General features: G+C 31.4%; 1 protein-coding gene across 1 annotated transcript in view; it reads right to left on the minus strand.

The window, feature by feature from the left end:
* Positions 1-22,249, minus strand: part of LOC118191670 (ral GTPase-activating protein subunit alpha-1) — a 209,439-nt gene that overhangs the window by 118,882 nt on the left and 68,308 nt on the right. Inside the window, 2 exon segments of the mRNA XM_085816841.1 lie at positions 6,122-6,247; positions 6,473-6,713. Of these exon segments, the coding sequence (XP_085672967.1) occupies positions 6,122-6,247; positions 6,473-6,713 (367 nt within the window).

The following is a 22,249-nucleotide window of genomic DNA, read 5'->3' on the forward strand; positions in this document are numbered from 1 at the left end:
TAACAGCTTGAATTGTTGTTGCTTCTACACCGATTGCATTTGCAGCAAAACCAAAAAGTACCTTACCGTTGTATGATATTTTTGGTTTTATATGAATTAATTCTGAGAACAAACCTTTCAGTATGAACACAATAATACATTAATATGAATGATATACGATATAGCACTTAAGACGTTATAACCGAGGCAAAAACCACCATATACCTTTTTAATCACCCGCAACAGATAAAACGCTGAAACAGAACACAATTTCACGAACACTATATTCATGGTTAGCATTGTAGCTCATTGCATTCAATATTTTTTAAATGATATATCCAAAATTTTGGTGTCTTCTTGTAGAGCACATATTCACAAACAAAATAAGCAAAAATTCCGCATTCTCACGATGAGTTTTCCTCAATTCACAGGCTTCCAAACAGGAGCTCACAACAATGCAAATTCACTTGCTGAAGACAGTTGAAGTAAGTAGATAGGGACAGAACAATGAGAAGATTCACAGTGCTTTCTTTGACTGACAGTGATACTGATATCTACTTTTAATATAAGCAATATTATTTATATCAGTCATTGCTTGATTCAATTTCACACATGAAGTCAGTCTTTTCAAATGCCTTACAGATTGCACCTTTACCAAATTACTGCTGGAATCTTTCCATTTCGTTTACCGCTATTCGCTACTCAACTAGAAAGTCTAGCTTTCAAGTAACTTCGCAATTAAATTCTTCGAACTTGAACTTCTGCATACTATGAACTTCAAATTTGGCAGTAAGCCAAAGAGCACAAAACCTCAAGACGTCTGTTTATTAAGCATCCAGTAAAGGAAATAATGTGCATGAAATGTCACTGGTTAAAGAGCAATGTACAGTTTCTCTAATTTTCATGCCAACATTTATTAGTAATTTATCAAATCCATTAATTTTGTTGTTTTCCATGAAAAGTATTAAAATTTCTTTCTCTTTTTTAATTAATTTTTCCGTTCTGTCACTATATTAATTCAACTAAATTTTTCCTTACTTCAAAAATAATAAATAAAGTCATATTTCAGTAGTGAAGCAATTGCTAACATGTGATTTGCATTGATTTCAGAAACATGACTTTTTAAAATATATAAAATGCATAACTTAATAACTTACTTTATAGGTTAGTTTCCTTTTTAAATATTTTGCTATAATATTTATAAAAAATATTTTAAGTATTAATTATTTTAACAAAATTTTAAACAATAATTTAGCACATAATTTTAGTACTAATTAAACTTGATAATTCAAAAGTATTTATATTAAATTTATATTTCATTAGATGAATCTACCTTAGATTGATATATTTAGATGAAATAAAGTAATGGAACATTGCAAAGTAACTCTTATGCGGACTTCAGATTCTTGAAAGGGCAGATTTAGTCTCTTTTCATTCTAAAAATAATGCTGATGAATTATGAGAAAATTGCTAAAACGACCACATCTAAAAGCGGTCATATCATGATGTTTCAGTGACATCGTCAAATTGCCAAGATGCAATGGCAAATAATTTGCGTCTTTGCAACGTTGTAAAGACGTCGTAGAAGTTACCACGACCACTTTGTAACCTCTCGGACCAGTTAGCAACGTCGTGTGCTACTTGGGTAATGAGAACTATTTCATACTAAGTATGCCTTAAATATAATTGTACTTACTGCAAAATAAAAAAAATCTTATGTGTACACCATATGACTTCCTTGCACGGAATATTAAATTATACGCTTTTTTTTTTTTACATTTCATTTCAACATATTGGATGGAATTAAACCTACTCCGTCGATAGTGCATAAACCACAGTAGAATAAATGCACTCTTTAAAATTCACTACATTTGTTTACCATAGTGACACTCTGGCGCCAGGTTCACTTAACAGCGTTATATTTTGTTCATATTATAACTCATAATGCACAAAATTTACATCATTTCAAGAATTATCTAATCGTTGCTGCATGTTCTATTCAAATACTATAATAAATCTAGAATGATGTATAAAAGAAATTAAGCACACAAAACAAAAAAGAAACAGTTTTTTACAGATGATTTATTATTTCTCATTCAATTAATTCAGTTCTCACTTCGCGACAAGGCAAAAATACATAAAAACTCAAAATATCTATACTAAAAATTACAAAGTAAATATTAAACACTTACGTCCTCCAAAAAATTCCAGAAAGGATTAAGCAAGATTTAATTCACAATCATAAATGAGGGCATTATCTTTGTTGTTGCAAAGCTTAGTCTATCTAGAATGGCAACAAATGTACTATTCTGCTGTTTCAAATGTAAACAAATATGTCCACCATGTTATTTAAAAATTGGGCTTAACTGCACTTAAACAGCATTTACATTGCTGATAACTGTACAAATATTGCTTGCAGGTTTATTAAAGCATAAAAACCTTAACTGGAAGACAAAAACAACATAATTCAATCATTTTTAAAGCAAAAAAAAATGCACAATTTACAGACATATAAGAGTAAAAAAACTGAGATCACTGAGCCGAGTAACAGAGTAAATATATATATAAATATGTTTATATACGTTTGGTGTGGCCAATTGCTACCAAAATACGAGGTGCACATCTACATGCTATAGCAGTCCTACATACAACATTTCAACATTCTGAGGGCACTCGCTTTTGAGTTATGCGAGATACATACGTACAGATGCCACGAAAAATTCTCTTCAGAATTCATTTTAAAGCAGCTTTATAATTTTTTTGGAGGAAAAGAGTCTTTTATTCTGTACAGATGTCATGGAAAAACATAGTTAAATTGCATTCAACAGTGGTCAAAATGGATATTTTCGTTGAAATATGCTTCCTGAAACTTGCCGCGATTACAATACTTTCTTTTTACTTTGTACAAGGAAGTAAAAAAGATGGAAAAATCAAAACTCGAGTAATCGGCATGCTCAAATTTAAAAGTGGGGGTTTTATTTCCCCTAATAGAGTATGAAATCTAATCCCTGGGATATATGTGCCCACTAAGACTAAAATGGTTAATTATAGACACCCTGTACTTTATGATTCATCATACTAAAGAACCCTCTCTCATTTATCCACAATACAATGATGGTGTTCATGCATGATCAATGGCTTCCGAACTATAGTAATCATGAAAATTCAGAGCAATTACATAGTCACAAATAATATCATTTCTATCCTCCATTTAATGAAATCTTCAAACTGTAGTAATAAAGGAAAGGGAATAAATAGATCAATTCATATAACTCATCTGTCTTGATGTACAGTTTTGAGTTTCTGAAACCCAAAATTGTACATCATGATAAAAGATAGTCATAAGAAAATAACCATTAACCCCAATTAGAATGGATTTTTACCCGCTATGAGAATTTCCAAATACTCCAAAATGAATGATAATAAGACTGATTCCCACAGAACACAGATTCAAAATTCTTGATAATCACAAAACTCCTGAGAAAACCAAAAGTTCACAAATCCAGCAGTAGTGTCAAGTGAGTAATTTTTCTTTAACGCCAAATTTTAAGTAAGCTCACTCAAAAGAAGCAAAATTTCTAAGAAAAATTAATGAAGACAACCTCAAAGTTCTACCTCACACAGAAAATGACCGCCATATATTAACTACCTTTTTTCTTGAAAATGGTACTGAATATTATGTCATAAATTCAAAACAAAAGAGATCAATCAAAATAGTAATGAGAACTTCTTGTCATCATCAACAAAGCTAACATAAAACAAGCTCTCACGAATAGAGAGTTCAGAGTTTAAAAAAAAAAAATCACTGACAAAAAACTAAAGCTTCAATGCCATTATTCCCACTTTAACTAAAGCAGAAAGAAAAAACATGGAAAAAAATTTATGAATTTAAAGACCTCATGTGATTCTCCCTATTTGTCAAAAAATACACTATTAAAAATACTATCCTTCAGTGGCATAGTTGTCAGAATAGAAATCACACACCCAAAAGGCTCTTCTTTTCCAAAGACTATGTTCAGTAACTACCTATCAAATCACAACAGCACTGCATCATAGATGTCCTAAATTACCTAAAAAATACCAAAGAACAGCAGTTTAATTAAACCAGGCATGCATCAGCTATTCACAAGCACTTCAGTTGCAGACGCCTAGCCTAAACTCAAATAATAGTACACTCAAAGATGGTAACAAAACCGCTAACTACAAGGAATTCAAGAACATTATCAATAATAAAACTCAAATAATTGAATTTATGGAATTCTTCAATCATATCCATGAAATCAACAAAATTCTCATGGAAGTTAAACTTGAAATCATGAACTAGATCTTCAGAAAATCCCTCCCTAAACTCAGGAGTGTTGAGACCCACTAAATAAAATGCTCCCTCCCCCAAATTATATATAAAATTAATGATCATGCTCTATTACTAGTCAGTCTCCAAGCTTCATGATCACATGACCAGTTTAGCATGATTGTTTTCACGACCAGATGTACTAACTTCCCAATCTAGCACATTAATGTGGCTTACTCACTACATTAGAGCAGTACTTCTCACAATGAGAATTGCTTGGCTTTTTCTAAAGGCTATTGTCACAAAACTAAAAACCTTTTCTGAATTAAATCTTTTTCAGCATGTAAACTGGGGAAAAGGTATGGTCCAATCATGCATGCAGTTCCACACAAGATGGGACATTAGCTCAGGTGCCTGAATTTTGTGATGCATGTTCACCTAAGCCAATCAGAACGGGGTACTGAATGACAAGAATAATGTGTTTTATCCCAATCACTTATACTTTCTGTTACATTGTATTATCAGTTGGTATAATTTACCTTCATTAGTAGTGAGATCAATATGTGCTTCAGTTTAAAATAAACTGACAGATGAAGATCATATTTTGGGAAAGAAAAAATGCTTTCTGGAAACACTGCAGCCCATCCACATACAGAAAATTTAGATCTGTCATTTACTTAAATATTGTAGTAAATTATTGAGTCAAATTTTCTTCTTGAAGTCTCTTCTTTCATCATAATAGAACCTCCATTCTTCAGCACCCTAATATATATCTAATCAAGCATATTTGGGATACACAGGAATAGCAAATTCAAATTGCAGTAGTATAACCACAAGATCTAGCTGCAATACGTTGGTTCCAGATATTATTAGACACATTTAGAAATTATGTAATATCCATACCTCATGTAGTACAGAATTATTTTAGAACAGAGGATCAAAACCATATTAGCATTTCTGCAGTAAAAATCCTGCTCTGCTTATCTTAACTACCTCTATTATTTAACAATAAAAAATCTGTATGTATGTCCCTTCCATTGAGAGAAAACAATGACAGCAGCACTAAATTCTGAGCATGCAGTCTTCTACTTTAACATGTGTAGCTCAAAGCCTGAATTTTGATTTTTTTTCATTTACTTCATATTTTGCATGAATTTAATGAATTCTTGATTAATAAACTCAGTGATTCAAAAGCAGGCAGGCAATATTGTCTGATATAAAAAGCTTTTACCTCTGATGCACCAGACTGTTGTCATTTAGCAAAATGTAAGAATCTTACAATCTTAATCAACAAACTTGGCTATTTAAAATCAATGTGTTGCCACTGCTTGAAATAAAAGATTTTTATCTTTCATGTATCAATACGCTACCACTCAGTAAAGCATAAGGTATTTAATTTTCAAATTTAGATGACAGATGGATATCTGTCACTCATTAACAAACCAAAGAATTTAAAAGCAGGTAAGAATATTTTCTTCTACTTTTAATCTGATTCATTTAAATAAAATACATATCACAAGACATCTAATTGGAAATATTAAATGTTTTTATGAAATTACACTAACTGGGCTTGCTAAAATTATCATATCTCTCTTCCTTTTTGTGACTATTTTAAGCGGCTGACCATACAAGTGGTTTGTAATATAAAAGGTAAATATACTACTTAAATTTACATTCAGCAAAGATATATTAAGCAGATTTTCAGTATATTTCAACTCGTTAACATATAATTCTATAAAATATATTAACTGAAAAATTTTGCAACATAAATTAATATGAAGAATTGTTTAGAACATTAGTAACACTTTAAAAAATAGTTTTCATTCAAAAAATACTATTTTCATTCCTCACCTTTAAAAAGACAATTATCACTAACACTTCTATGGATACCAGTACCCTCAGAAGAATGTAACTTATGAGAATGATCTCCACTACCAGACCTTGTCCTCATGACTTGATGCCCAGCTGACCTTCCTTCTGCATTTGAAAATGAAATCAAGTATGAATCACCTTTAATATTCACAAAAGTAAAATTTAAGGCAAAAACAAAAATAAAAACATGAAGGAATAACTTTATTAGTTTGATCTAAATTTAATGTCCTTAAATAATAATGAAGCATCTATTTATTAAGAAATAGTTTAACAATAACAATGAAGAATTTTAAGAATATTAAACAGTTTTGAAAATGAAAACTTGCACACCCGTAAGCTGTGATGAGCTATCTTCATAAACACTTCCAGCAAGGAAACTGGACTTATCATTTACATGCTCACTTTGAGATTTGGTCTTATCAAATTTTTCATCTAAAGCTCCAATAATTGTCTTCCTGATTCCTCGGTTTTTCTTCATCTTTTGCTCACTTAATCTGTCTAATGGCAGGTCATTTAAATCTAGACAGTATACTTGTTTAGCTAAGACTCTTGTCAATGTTTCCATTGTTTTCTAATATAAAAAATAAAGAAAATAATTTACTAATTAAAACACAGTATTAAGTGAGCAAATTGTATACAAATATTATGATTAGAAAGACATATAAATTATTAGTTTAAATCAAAGGAAATCTGCAGTTACATATATTTAAAATGCTAACTAATCCCAATTACAACACTAGTTATGTTCTATAATTTAAAACAGAGAATTTTATTATACAGTGCAAAGTCCGTAATCCAGACATTCATTATCTGGAATGATCTATAATCTGGACCTCAAAGCCACAAACTTTACACATGCGCATAAAGAATGTGCATACATTAGGCATGCACGTAAAGAATACACATACATATGCATGTGCCCATTGAAAGAAATGTTTAATAACGTAAATAAATAAATTAAGCTTTTTTTTTTTTGTAAAATTTGATACTCTTTAGATCATAATTGCTCTTTATTTCAAAAATTACGGTTTCATATTTTTAATTGTATAATTTCTGCATGCCATCTTACCATATTTAAATTGATGATCTATAATCCAGAAAAACCCCTAATCCAGAATCGCTAAAGTCCTGACAAGTCCGGATTACGGACTTTGTACTGTATATACCCAATCAACTTCACATGTCAGTTCTCCTGGGAAAAAGCAAGAAATTAATATGGTGTAATTCCACTTACAATAACAGCTCCTACTCTCTGAAGAGGAATATCTACTAATATTTGTATGATCAACTTGCCTTACCAATGTGTGATGGTGTGGTTTATTTCACATATGATATTTCAATTCATCTCAAAGGTGCTCTACAAAACTGAGATCAGAAGTCTGAGTAAGTTACATCCAGCCAGCAAACAAACACTCGTAGCATATGGCTCAATGTACAGCAGCATAATCAAGTAAAAATAGGAATGGACCCATAGCAAACTGCTGCCCTGATATGGCCAGCATGTTGTATAAACAAAGGAACATCAGCCAATTTATTTCACCTGTAGATAAAGCTAGTTAATCATACAAAAAGCAGCGTTCTATTTTATCTTAATAAAATATACTCACAAGAATAACAATAGTTTTATGATTAATATCAATGATTCACAGTAGGGTTCTTAAGCAGTTAAGATACTGAAATTCATTACTCCTCAACCTTTTGACATTGTGAAATTAAACAATTTTGTTTCTCCCAAATACATGCAACATCTGCCAGTCGTAAATTTGTAATGTGAACTGTGTTCATTTGCAGCCACTAAGCTAAGCTGTGTAACTGGAATGTGAGCTGAGCTCCTTGATGACCATCAAAAGATAAAAGAAAATGATTCAACATTAAACTAATTGACTGTAAAAATCTCATGGCATAGAACAGCTAAGGCCTGGTTAAAGTCATGCAACTCAAAAAGGGTGAAAAAAATAAATTTTGGCACTATGCAAGTGCAATGAAATCAACAGAAATATTTCCTTAATAAGTTATAAACTTTATAAATACATTGATAGCATTATTCTACAGCTCATGAACACTCCTGGACGGTTATTCTACGCTACGGGAGTAGACAGCAAGTTGTGGGCCGCCAGATGTAGCTGCTAGTAAAAAACAAGTCTGCCCGACATCCTATATTCTCTGAGTACAGAAGTTGTCGAAAGTGTGTGAAAAAGTGTTGCCGCGTCGTCAATCAGGGTTGTGCAGTTGACGTACTATGTAGACAATGGCTTTATATGTGTTTTCGCCGCTGATTTTTTCATATTTAAACAAAGAATACGGTCGAAGATCTCTCAATCGGTGGCGAATTTATAGAAAATATGTTGATGCTTTTGCTCTGCCAAAAGATGTTTTCATTGTATATTTCAGATTGCCAAAATTTATAGTTATTTTAATTTGCGATGAACTGAGAGAGTATTTGGAGCCACATTCAGAAAACAAGAACGCAATTTCGCAATTTCTACTGAAAGAAAGGTTACACTATTCCTGAAATTAGAGATATAAATTGTAATTGTACACTTTAAAAATGTAGAAGATAATAAGTTTATCAAGCACATAAACCATCTTCATTTAATACAAATAAAGACATCCGATAAGCTTCTACTTGATTTATGTACAGCAAGAATTATGTTTACTTTAAAATCTAACAGTTGAATACCTTATGAATAATACTGTGGACACAAAAATGTCGTTCATTATTACGCGAAATTCACACTACTGTAAAATAAAAATTTTTAAAAAAATAATAATAATGATAATAATTATAAAACTATAAAATAGCTTTATATATATATATATATTTTCAGTAGCTGTACTACTACTAGTGTGATACTTTTAAAAATAAGTTTTAGCCCAGAAGGGCTATTAATTTCATTTTGCCATTTTGTGGCGTTTCACGATAAATGGCGTTTCACTTTTCAAATCGTTGCCACCATGTATTATCGCACTCTATTATATTTAAAAAAATTAAATAATGAGGAATCTGCAGAATGTATGAATGTTTCTCGCACTGTGACAAAACAACGGTACCTAGAGCCATGAAACTCTGAATAACGTAATCCTCCATCCTAATATAGGCATCTGGAGGCCCAAATTTGGAACTGGGAATTTGTATTATTAACCATTTCATATATCATACTTTGTAAAGCATTCATGAGTTTTTGATTAAGAAACCCAACGATTTCAAAGCGAGCAATGGCAACATTGTACGAAAAAAAACATTTTCATTTCTAGCGCGCGGTACTATGTATCGGAAATTCTAAAGATATGCTTTTTTTAAATTATATGATATTGCTGTTGAATTTAATTTTATGGTTTAAGTGCGAAAAACATGATATTTAATAAATAAAGGTAACACACAAAACATTAAAAAAATGGCCCTTTGGGAGTAATATAAAATCCAAAGGCTTTCAGATTTTTTTTTCTTTTCTTTTTGTGTGTGTGTGTGTGTGTGTGTGTAATTTTAATACATTTTAAAACTGGTTTCTAAGTGAGAACTTTCTAAGGGAAACTGGCTCGTATACACGTTACACATAGGAAAAGCCACGAAAACGACGGCCAGCTCATTCGCGGGATTCGAACCTCGGACCAAACTACCTGCGTTCAGCGACTCTACCGCTCAGCGGCTGGTGGGCTTGTTAGTAGAATTATACTGTATTATTATTGTATTATGCTATAAAGTAACAATGCTATAAGACTGATGGTTTGTTCATGGAATAGTACTTTTGTAACCTATTATAGTATTAAAAAATCATTGTTTCTTTGCAAACTTAAAATAATAATAATAATAATAATGTTCATATAGCATTCTCATTTTTATATTGTAAAAGAGATATTGATTATTATTAGTTTTCTATTTAAAATGTGGCGAAACGCTAGTTTGACAGGGACTTCAACTGCAGGAGACCTACACTGATTATTTTTACTTTAGTACTTCCATTATGAAAATATTACTACCTTTTAATTATTTTCACAGAACAAAATCTTTTGAGAAAGAAGAATATTTAAACTGAGCAGTTCTTATATACATACAAAATTAAAATAACAGCAATGTAATATTGGAAAAAAGGTATTAGTAATTGTGTGACAAAAATTGCAAAACGAATTAATCACACATACAGGATAGATTAGTTTAATTTTGGTTATATATTTTATATTGAAAAATATTTTCTTTCATGTTAATTATAGAATAAATTATTTAAAATAAAGCATTTTGATGCGTGTGTGATAATTGAATGCACCAGCAATTGGCCATACTGTGATAGCGAATGAATTTTATTTCTTTTCCTGAAAGAAATATTTTTCATAGAAAAATAAAATAAAAAAAGGGAAGAAATATTAAAGAAATATTTTCTTTCTAATTTCTTATTTAAAGAAATATTTTTCCAATAGTAACTGTAAAATAAATTGCAGTAAAACAGTTTTAATGTAAGCATGGGAAAAAAAAAAAAAAAAAAAAAATCTGAAATGTTTCAGATTTTAAATTACGTCCAAAGGGGCATTTTTTAACATTTTGTGAGTTACCTTTCTTTATTAAATATCATGTTCCTCGCACTTAAACCATAAGATCCAGTGCAACAGCAATATCGCAAAATAGTTTTAAAACAAGCATATCTTTAGAATTTCCGATACAGAGACTCACGCGCTGGAGATAAAAATGTTTTTTCTGCACAACGTTGCCATTGCTCGCTTTGAAATCCTTGAGTTTGTTAATCAAAAATTCGTCAAAGTTTTAAAAAATAGGAAATCGATCATAAAACAAATTTCAAATTTCAAATTTGGTCTTCCACATGCTCATATTCATAGGAGGATTATGTTATTCAAAATTCGATGACTCTATGTACTGTTGTTTTATCACAATACGAGAAATATACATACATTTATGCAGATTTTTCATTATTTAATTTCTTCAAATATAATGCAGGACTCTAACATTTTGTGGCAACAGTTTGAAAAGTGAACCGACATTTATGAGTCCGATGCAAAATGCCAAAACGAAACTAATAATCCTTCGGGATTCAAATCCCTTTGGACTTAAAAAAAAAAAAAAAAAAAAAAACTTAGTTTGCTATTAGATTGTAATGCAAATTAATCATATAATAAATTTAAATGATTCAAATTGTTTACTTCTAAAAGGATTTGAAGGAAGCTTAATTCATTTACTCTTATCTATTTACCACTGCTTTCGTGGTATCGCATATCACTCTTTATTTCTTAGCTCTAAATTCCTGCGTTTTAATTTCTTTCCCATTAAAATCCTAAATTTTCCATCCTAATTTAATCCATCCTAAATTTTCTTTCCCATTAAAAAATGGGATTTTCTTTCACATAACACAGCAGCATATTCTACCAAAGAATCTCTAGGGGATTCTCCCTATAGATTCTTTGATTATACTGCGTGTTGGTCATAATACTGTTTTGTGCAATTTTTTTTTCGAACTACAAATGCAGTGTGTGAGTTAGTGAAATAATGGGAGAATATTCCTAGAACTTCAGCCAGCGCGCGCTATAAATTTCGTCACTCGCCTGTACTGCGATTGGTCTAAAGCTCCTTGAAGCCTTGTCCCCTTTCAGTAAAGTTAAATGGACCCACCCGCCCACCAACTGAAGACCACAGAATGGCTTTCTCCGATAAGTTGTGATGGCTGTCCATACCGTTTTTTTTTTTTTTTTTTTTTTTTTTTTTTTTTTTTTTTTTTAGACAGATCCAGTGATCATAGAATAGGCGTCCTGATCATGAAGGAATTCACAGACAACTTGCTTAGCAAAAACATCTGAGACAAAAAACAGTGTTCTTCAATTACGAACACTCAGTCAGAATACATAGTCAGCAAAAAATAATTTTCAAAGGTTTTTTTGAGGTAACCTATGGACTATTAGACATTAAGCAAATTATTGTTACATATAAAAAATTCAATAAACAAATCAATGTTCCCACTAGTCTCTGCTTCATCCTATAATCTGTTAATGTTTTAACAATATACCTTAGAAAAAAAATTTCTCGCTATTTATGTAACCAATTTCTTTCTTGATAAAATTTCCTCTACATTTTAGAATTTCAAATTTAATAGATTTCTATTTTCTAAAGAACTGCATGTATTTAGAATGTAAAAAAGATGTTAATTTTATTTCTTTAACAATATGAGTGTTGAGAATACATATGAAATGATAAAAAGTCAGTTGCAGCACCAGAGACAGTGTGGTAGAATTCCTAGAAGTTAGTGAAGCAATAAAATTTAGGGATGGCAAAATTTTTAGAATTTAAGATAGGCAAAAGGCACCAGAATATAGGACCCACAGATATTGCACCAAGTAGCAAAATGCTCAGTCTACAGTGCAGTGAGACATGTATAAGATGAATCTACTAAATTTTCAGTTTTCAATTTCTTTCATTAAGAGATAAATTCTTTTCTGCAGATGCCTATCCATGGGACATGATAAGAACTATTTTTGAAGTTTTTCATGCTTGTGTCTACTGAAAAAATGAGAATATAAAAGGAAAATAAACATGTTAACTTTCAAAAGCCGGCAGTACAAATGTTGTACCGCAAAATTTACTTGCTTTTAAACCAGCTACGGTACAGCCTGTACCAGCATTTTTGTCCCCCTTTTAGAGTAACTGTTTATCTTTAGATTCTCTAGGTGGTCCAGTTTCCTGTCCAGAGCAGCCTCTGGCTTTCTTATCTGGTTGGCTATGTTTTGGCGAAGACATCTCGCACCAACGTACTTGAAAATAAAGCAGGTGCTATCTCTCTTTCAAACATTAGAGCTTTTTCTCACGATTTCAGTGTAACTTTCTTTCTTGCACTCTTATTCATTTCTTATTATGGCACATCGTTTCAAAGGTCTCAGTCAGGACAAAATTAATAAGTTGCTAAGAGATTTAGAAGGGGAAACTTTTGTTGATACAGATTGTCACTGTTCAGATATAGAAGAAATACATTTTAATAAATCTTTTAATGAAGATAAAGTTGCCGATCACTTTAAAAGCAACACTAATAATTTATATGAATAGAGACAGCCAAATGAGCATGGCAAAGCTAATATATTGACCTTTATTGGTAATCCTGGTATAAAGTCTGAATTTTTGGAAACTCATCTTGCTGCTGATTTTTTTAAATTTTCAGATGAATTGTTTAAAATTTTAACCAAGAGAAACTAACCGATATGTATCTCAAATCTTAGAGTTGCGGCCAAATAAGCACGAAAGCGACTGGATGCTTGTTCGATCTGATGAGCTTCAGAAATTTTTTGGATCAGTGTTACTCATAGGACATATTGAAAAAAACAGCATTCGAGATTACTGGTCCACAGATAATTTAATTGACACACCAATTTTTCTCACAATGTTTCACACATAAGAGGATACTTTATGAAAAATTTGTTATAAACAATTTTCTTAATTTTACTTCTAATTAACTACTAATTACGAAAATATTCCTGGCTAATCGTTTTGATCATTGAAAGAAACATAAAAAACATATTTCCTACACTGTAAACGCCAACACCGTGTATACCCTTATTATTTTGAAAGTATGAAGGATTAATCCTTTAAAATAAATTATAAAATTTATTATGTAAAACATATGTATATCCATTTCATTTAAAATCGAAGAAAAATCAAACTTTGGATATAAAGATGGTTTTGAACAAAATCCACCTATGAAAATTTACGCAGAATTCTTTATAAACATTTAAAACTGCTCTGAAAAATAGTTTCGATAAATTTATATTTTCTAAAATTTTAAATCATAGATTAAAATTCTCTTCAGTAAATATTAAAAAGAAGCCTCAAAGTGCTCTCTCTCTCTCTCTCTCTCTACAGGCACCACGAAAATGCAAAGATTTAAGAAATTAAGTGAAGTCAGACTTCAATTCACACTGAAGGTATAAAATGAATTGAATATATGGGTATTCAAAGAATTTTTTCCCTGCTAACGTAAACAATATCCAATTTTATAAAGAAAATTATCTCTACAAATATACCTTCTTTGCCCCGATAGTCCAAAGTAATATTTGTTACAGTTAAATAATCAAACAATAACTAATATATCTCTGATTTTCTTTTTTATATTACAATAGCAAAGTTATGAAAAAAGAAACAGATTTAAAGCTATATTATTGTTTCAAGTTTATTTCAAAATCTAATAGTGATGAATCATATACTAATCATCTAATAGATGATTATCTAATAATAATCTAATAGATATAATATTATTATCAATTACTTATTATTATTTCATTAAGTTATTCATTACCATTATTTTATTAATGAAAACAGATTATCAAATATTGCATTCCGACCTGCAGAAACATAAAGCTAGTTCCTATTTGTTATATTTTGACAAGTTCTGTTCTTGTTTCCTAATTTCTAGTATAAACAAAGCCACAAAATTCACAAATTATTACCGAGCTTGATCAGAAATAGTACATGTTATATAAACATTGCATACATTTTACTCTTAATAAATAAATACAGTTCAGTTTAAATTAAATAAAAAAAAAAAAAAAAAAAAAAAAACCTCAAAAAGTCGCAAATATAGTAACCTATTCTAGACGATTGTCCAGCATCCAACAAACATGTAAATTTCACTTCATCTATGGAGGGGGCAAATGACCAACCTAATGACTTTTCTCATTACGGAACAGCAAAGGAGGGGGAAAAAGTATTTTGGATGGTGCCGTCCTAAAGGTTTATATCATGAGAATTTAAGCCAAGTTTTAGTAGGTTAATAGAAAGACTTCCAAGATAAAAAGCAGAGAATTCAAGATAACTTTGTTTTCATTAATAAAGAAATAAGAAATTAATCAAAAATTCCCTAACACACATTCATTATGCATCAATACCATGAAAATATCTTTCATTCAGTTACATTTTTCTGAAATCTCTGGGAATTGTGGGTCTCTGAACCTTACTTTCAAATCCGTCTAAACCTTCTGAAGATGCAAGGTCTAAAAATTATCCCTGCCAGCTCTGTAAGAGCAAAAGGTCATAGGATTTTTGAATAAAAAACTTAGAAAAGAAAAGTGTAAAGCGAATTTTTAAGATTGCTTATTATTTGAATATTCTAAAACAACTACCTAGGAGAAAACTCTAATGAAAAGTATAAAAGAAGAAAAATTAAATTAATTCTAAGAATATTAAAGTAGCTTTTGCTAAGAAGTGCTTCAGAAATTGCGTTTCATAGCATCTATTAACCCCCTTTTTTAGACCAGAATTAAAATATTCCTAAGTCATCAAAATGAAAAGTAATGTCATTTTAAAGTATGCTGTAGAAAAATAAAAATGCTTTATTTTAAAGTTATTTCTTAAATACAGTTTTAATATATTTCCATTTTTTAATAATATTTATCAATTTTGTTAAGTTTGTAAAAAAAATCAAAATATTTACAAATATCTGGATCAAAATTTTGTTTACAAATTTATCTTAAAATTCCAAAATGTTGATAAATCATCAAATTTAGTACTGAATAATAAAAGAAATCAATTTTCAAAAAGGGAAAGGATGTTTCTGGTTCACGATTTTCACATATTTCATGAAATCTTCAATCTCAAAAAAGAAATAATCTTGAAATGTTAATGTTTCACTCGAGGGAGGGCCGCATGCCTCTTGTGCCTATTATGAAGTATGAAAGAATTTAAATGATAACCCATCAGATATAAAAACTGCTGGCCATTAAAATTACAACACCATAAAGGAAAGCAAATAAAAAAAAATATTTATTGCACATAAAAAATATGGCATGAAGACAAAATGATTAAATTTGTAAGCATTTTGGAGGATTAGAATCAAGAGTCTTAATCATTGCTATTTATTCGATAGGCAATGATCCTGCCTCTATCGAATTTTAAAACTTGGTGGTAAGCATTTCCTCTTAAGGCATAACACAATATTCTGAGCAAACTCCAACCTTACAAAGCACTTTCCAAATGAGAAATCCACTTCACAACTTTTCTTTTATGCAGTGCTTCAGATGTTTCTCCCTCCTGCATCATCTAAATGCGCTGAAATACTAATCATTTGTATATCCCAACTTCTTTCTTTCATGTGATTTTGACATTCATCAGATCATTCCTTCCTGGTGTCGCAATTTTAACGCAAAGCAGTGTATTTCTTGATGAATCAAAATATTTCTCCAAAATTTTATTTCACACTCAAAATGGCAGTCATAAAAAACAGACAGAAATGTAAGATAAGTAATATTAAGGACCTTTTGCAAATTTGGTGCAAAATTAAGGACTTTTAGGGGTAAAAATTCATTCCCAAAATTCCTAAGTACTCTTAGAGCAGCATGACTAGCTTATCCGTTCATGACATTTTTTGTTACTTGATATATATTAGCTTATAACTTAAGATATTTCGCTTTCTTACTTTCTTTAATAATGTAATCTTAATGAATGTAAGTTTATGAAAATAGAGGCTAAAATGGGTAATTATATAAATTCAACTAATAAATGTTGCATAAATACAAGGTCTTCATGACAAATCCAAAAACCATGCCGCTCAGATGTTTAAGGTCCATATGAAGTCTGGAAATGTATTGCATTATTTAAATGATACCATGAGCCTTCTTGTTAGTAGTTTGCATTAAAACAGCAATCTGATTTGGAATTCTTGTGAAACGATGGTCAAACGATCAGTAATCCTAAACCCACCCATTAACTGACATGAGAGGCACTCAGCATAAAATGGCTGCTTTTCTGACATACAAAAATTTTTCTGATATTGATTTTTTTTTTAATTAAATCATGAATGGTCAGCTCCATGCACACACCTTTTAACAGAGCTCCAAAAGGAACTTGACTAAGTTTGTGTGAACCCTAAAAACAAGGTTCTTAAATGTCATACTGTGACTAACCAAAATGTATATTAAAACCTTCTTCTTGAAGACAATTACATGCAGTCCATCTGTCTGATACAATTATAGCATTTTGCTTAATAACTCTGAAAAGACTTTTCTTCATTCTTTACTCAACAACCTTGTAAAAAAGAAAAAGTGTCCCATACCCTTCTAATGCCTTCATATACCCAGGTTCCATTCAGTTTTTTACTGTATTTTTGTTTTTTGAATTCACTTTTTTACTATATTTTTTCTTTCATCAATTTCATTAATCACTCCAGAACCTCCAACTGCATTACTTTTGAACACATTTCTACACACAGCTCTCTCTGTAAAACCTTATCCCATCCAGGATACATTTCTCTAAGGATACATTTCTCTCATCCAGGATACAATCTCAAAAATGAAATCATGGGTGGCCAGGTCCATAAAAAGATCTTTTAATGGAGCTTTACAAACCTATAATCCAGTTTGTGTGAGCCAGAAATAGACCCATTAAATATCATACCATGGTTGACTTAAGTACATCAAAACTTCATCTTGAAGACCATTACACGCCTTCAAACCATCCGAGACAAATATAGAACCCTGTTTTATGTTTCTCTTAATATTCTCAAGAAGCATTTCTTTCATTCATTCCTCAACAAAACTAACAAAACAATAAAAGTCAGACTCCTTTGAATGTCTACGCATAGTCAATTTTCCTTCACTCTTTTACTATGGTTGTATTTTTGCTTGTTTGAACTTGTTTTCATCAGTTTCAATAATCACTCCATATATATTTACTTGAGTTTGGACGAGCCCTAGAAAGAGAGCTCTTAAATGTCATACTAAATTGACTGAAAGATGCATAACAGCTCCATCTTGAAGACAATTAAATGCCTTCCACCCACTTGTGACACTTACAGAACTCTGCTTTATATTTCTCCCAATAACCTTGAGAAGAGTTATCTTTATTCTTTGTTCAATGAGCTTGGGGGGGACATTTAGACACCCTTTCAATGTTTCCACATAGACAGGTTCCATTCTTGCTTCCATCAATTTCAACAATCAGACCAGAACATCCAAACATATAACTTTCACATACACACTTATCTCCAAAACTTCAACAATGATACATTACCCTAAAATTTCAATCTCAAAAGAAATGACATGTGAGGTCAATTCCATTCAAAGATCTTGTAATGGAGCTCCAAAAACCTTTAACCAAATTTAAGTGAGAGACGGTTCTTAAATGTCATACTATCACCGACTAATGAGGAGTATAAAACCTTGATTCTGAAGACAATTACATACCTTGCAACCATATTAAATAATTTAAAAAACTCTGCTTTATGTTTCTCTTAAGGTTGAGAAGACTTTTCTTCATTCCTTCCTCAACAAGCTTGGAAAAAACAGTCAAACATCCTTTCAATGCCCCCACATGGCCAGGTTCCCACATAGTTGCTTTCTGGACTTGCTCTAATCAATCTAAAAATTTAGATCAGAACCACCAACCATACTTCTTTTGTACCCATATCTCTCTCCAAAACTTCATCCTATCAATGACACAGTACTCTGAGATTTCAATCTCAAAAGAAATGACATCACGATAGTTCAGTTCCATCCACAGACTTACTGAAGCTCAAAGTCTTAATCTACTCTGAGTGAGCCCTGAAAACACAGCTCATAAATGTCATACTATAACTGACCAAGAGGTGATTAAAACCTTCATCTTGAAGACAAGTACATGCCTTCCAGCCATCTGACCCTTTTCAATGCTTCCATTTAGCAAGATTTGCTTCTCTCTTTTGCTGTGGTTATACTTTTAATTTATGAATTTGCTTTCATCAACTTCGGCAATCACCCAGAACATCGAGTTGCACTACTTTTATACACTCACCAGAGCCTCCAACTATAATACTTTCCTACACATATTTCTGCACATACCCCTCTGCAAAATCTCATCTTATCCATGATACATTTCTCTGAGACATCAATCTCAAAAGAAATTAAATCACGGGTAGTCATTTCTATCCTGAGATCTTTTAATATAGTTCCATAAACCTGTAATCAAATTTGAGCGAACCTTTGTAACCAGGTTCTTAAATATCATGCTATGACTGACTGACTGGCGTACAAAACCTTCACCTTGAAGATAATTATATGCCTTCTAGCAATCTAATACAATTATTGAACTCTGCATCATGTTTCTCTAAATAACTTTGAGATGAATTTTAATTATATTTTCCTCAACTACCTTGGGGAAAAAAATCAGTCAGACCCCTCCCAGTACCTCCATATAGCCAGGTTCCTTTGTTCTTTTACTACAAACCAATTTCGATTCACTCTTTTATTATGGTTATATTTTTATTTTCTGAACTCACTCTCATGAGTTTCAGCAATCACACCAGAACATCTACTTTCTTTAATTCATTTGCTGTAATAAATGAATAATTGTTTTGACCAGTTTCTGAACCATCTACCAAACTATGTGCTAAAATTTGTGTCTTCATCAATATAGAATTGAAGGAAAAAAATTCTTTTTGTTTTATGTAATCAACTTTTTCCTCACTAATTTTTCTTTTCATTTTGAATTTTTAAATTTGAATTTTGTTGTTATAGAAAATGACATGTATCTATAATGCACAGAAGAAGTTGCTAATCTTATTTAGCAATTTCAATGTTTAAGGAACTCTAGAAAACATTAGGAAAAGATATACTCTACATTCAGATATATAAAATAAGTCTTTAAAATTATTGTTTTTCCATATCTTTGCTAAGAAAGAAATTCTTTTCTACAGCTATGAGAAGAATGAAGCCCATATGAGAAGAATAAAATAAATTTTCCATATTTTTGAATAGGGAAAAATTATAAAAATAAATCAGAAAGTAAAGGAAATTAAACTCTACAAGAGAAAAACATTTATTATCAACAGAAGAAAGCATATTTCCTTATTACTATAGCCCGTTATTAAAATGGCACCATAAGCCTTCTTATTAGTAAAATATACTAAAGCAGAAACCCTACTCGCAGGTCTCTGCAAACCATGGCCAACTGATCAGTAGTACTAACTGCAGTCATTTTGAGTCCATGAGAACAGCTCTGAGTAGATTGGCTGCTTTGTCACAATTCATTAGTATGTGAATTCTTGGTGCCATTTACAAAATGAAGGTTGCAATATAATAAATTCAGATAACTTAGTTTTTACTGCCTTTCCTGATAATTCTCGAATAAATATCAGAAACACATCATAACCTTATTGCAAAACACTTTACTGTGTATTAACACCAGTAACATATTTTTCATTTTGTCACGGGCCTTTTTTTTTCTCTCTCTCTTTTGACTATGTAACGTGTTTTTTAAATAAGAAATGTTTTATTCTATACACTAATAGGTGGTGTACGCACCACAATGAGTGCTTGCATCCTGTTCCGGCATTTCTTGGAAACAACTGTGCACAGTTACAGCTGTGTAGGTAACCTGTATGGTACGGTCTGTTCTGTGTCTTTAAAATGTGCAAGATTATCGAATCGCCCACCCTGTGTGAGGTACGGTCAGTGATACGTTTTTTATTGGCAAGAAGCATATACCTGTCAACCCCTAACCTGTCTGCTACACACATTCAGATTTGTAAAGTTTAAGAAGCTACTGCCATGAGTGTTGGCAAAGTGTGTAAATGGATCAAGCTTCGAACCTATCCACGACAACATCCATCATAAGTCTCGCTCCGGTTGCCCAACTATGATCACAGACAATATGGTGGCTTCAGTTTAAGCGAAAATTCTTGAGAACAGACACTTCATAAGCACTCTCCCTGAACTATTCCAGCTCTCAAATGAATTTCCTGAAGTGTCTAGGTGAGAACTGTACAAGATTGTTTCTGAAAAATTAATGTTTAAGAAACTGTGCTCCCATTGGGTCATTAAACTCCTGAGGTCCACACAAAAAAAAAAAAAAAAAAAAAAAAAAAAAAAAAGATCTGAGTGCTTGCTGAATGTTTTTATTCATTATAATGAAAAAAGTGACGCCATGTCGAGTCAGATTGTAATGGGAGACAAAACATGGGTTTCACATGTCACACCTGAGTGGAAACAACAGAACATGGAGTGGAGAGACACATACACACTCTCCTGTAAGGATCCAGGCCAAACAGATTCTGTCCCAGTGCAAGATAATGACGTCCGTATTTTGGAATAGGCATGGTGTTTTGTTGGTCGACTTTATGCAATGCAGAACCATCATAAATACAGTATCCTAAGGCCAAACCCTATGAAACATTTTTTAGACATTTTCACTGTTTCTAGTAGATGAATTTTCTATAAAAAAATGTGATTCTATCCAGATTTAGATTATTTTAATTGATCTAGCAGTTAATATCCTCAACTTTTCTGAATGCTGTATTCATGTGTTTAGTCCTTACCCGTGAAAAATTCCCAGATAACAGTGAGAGAAAACTTGAGCTTCATGAAGTTTGAACTTAAACATTCTTAATGGTCGCAGTTTTGTCACAGTAGGTCGAAGCACAGCCATGCAGTTAATGTTGAAATTAAGAAAAAAAAAATTTTTTTTTCATTACAAATAAGATGATACTTTGTTAAAAACATCTATTATGAAGGACTGCCACAAAAAGAAATCAGATATTTTGAAGCTTTCATTCCAAGGTGGCCAACTGTATCTCATTGCTTACAACATCAATCTGTGATGGCTTCATTACATGCTGCATGATTTGAATTCTATATTAATTCAAAATGTTCACTCCCACACTGAATGGCTGGCACAGAAAAGAGACAGAAATGTCAAATGAGAAAAATTAGGGAATGTCTGCAAATTTTCATTGAAATTAAAGGCAAAATATCATTTCTTTAAAACCTATGGACCTTTAAGGATTGTACGAACCCTGTGTTTCACAACTATGCTCAGCCCAGCACTCTTTGATCTCTAGTCTGACAGAATGTACGACTGGTTAGGGGTTGTTAGAGCAGTTCTTGCATGTTTCCAATTCATCAAGATATTGCTTGAAGTCAAATGAGGAACATTACAGAAATTTTGTCAACAGATTTTTCACAATGGTAACACCCTATATCATTTCACTAGATCCAGAGTCATTATGTTCACGTTTTTCTCACATTTCACATCTTTCATTTTGCAATAACTGTTGTAAACTCATGTCATCTTTCATATCTGTTTGAGTTTATACCGTGATGTCAGCATTGGAATTCATATCTCTCTATTGAAAGTCTGAATACTTTTGATCACTTCTT

This window comes from Stegodyphus dumicola, chromosome 5 (genome assembly GCF_044657685.1).
Source record: "Stegodyphus dumicola isolate Sdum_Otavi_A_Nest chromosome 5, ASM4465768v1".
Taxonomy (NCBI): domain Eukaryota; kingdom Metazoa; phylum Arthropoda; class Arachnida; order Araneae; family Eresidae; genus Stegodyphus; species Stegodyphus dumicola.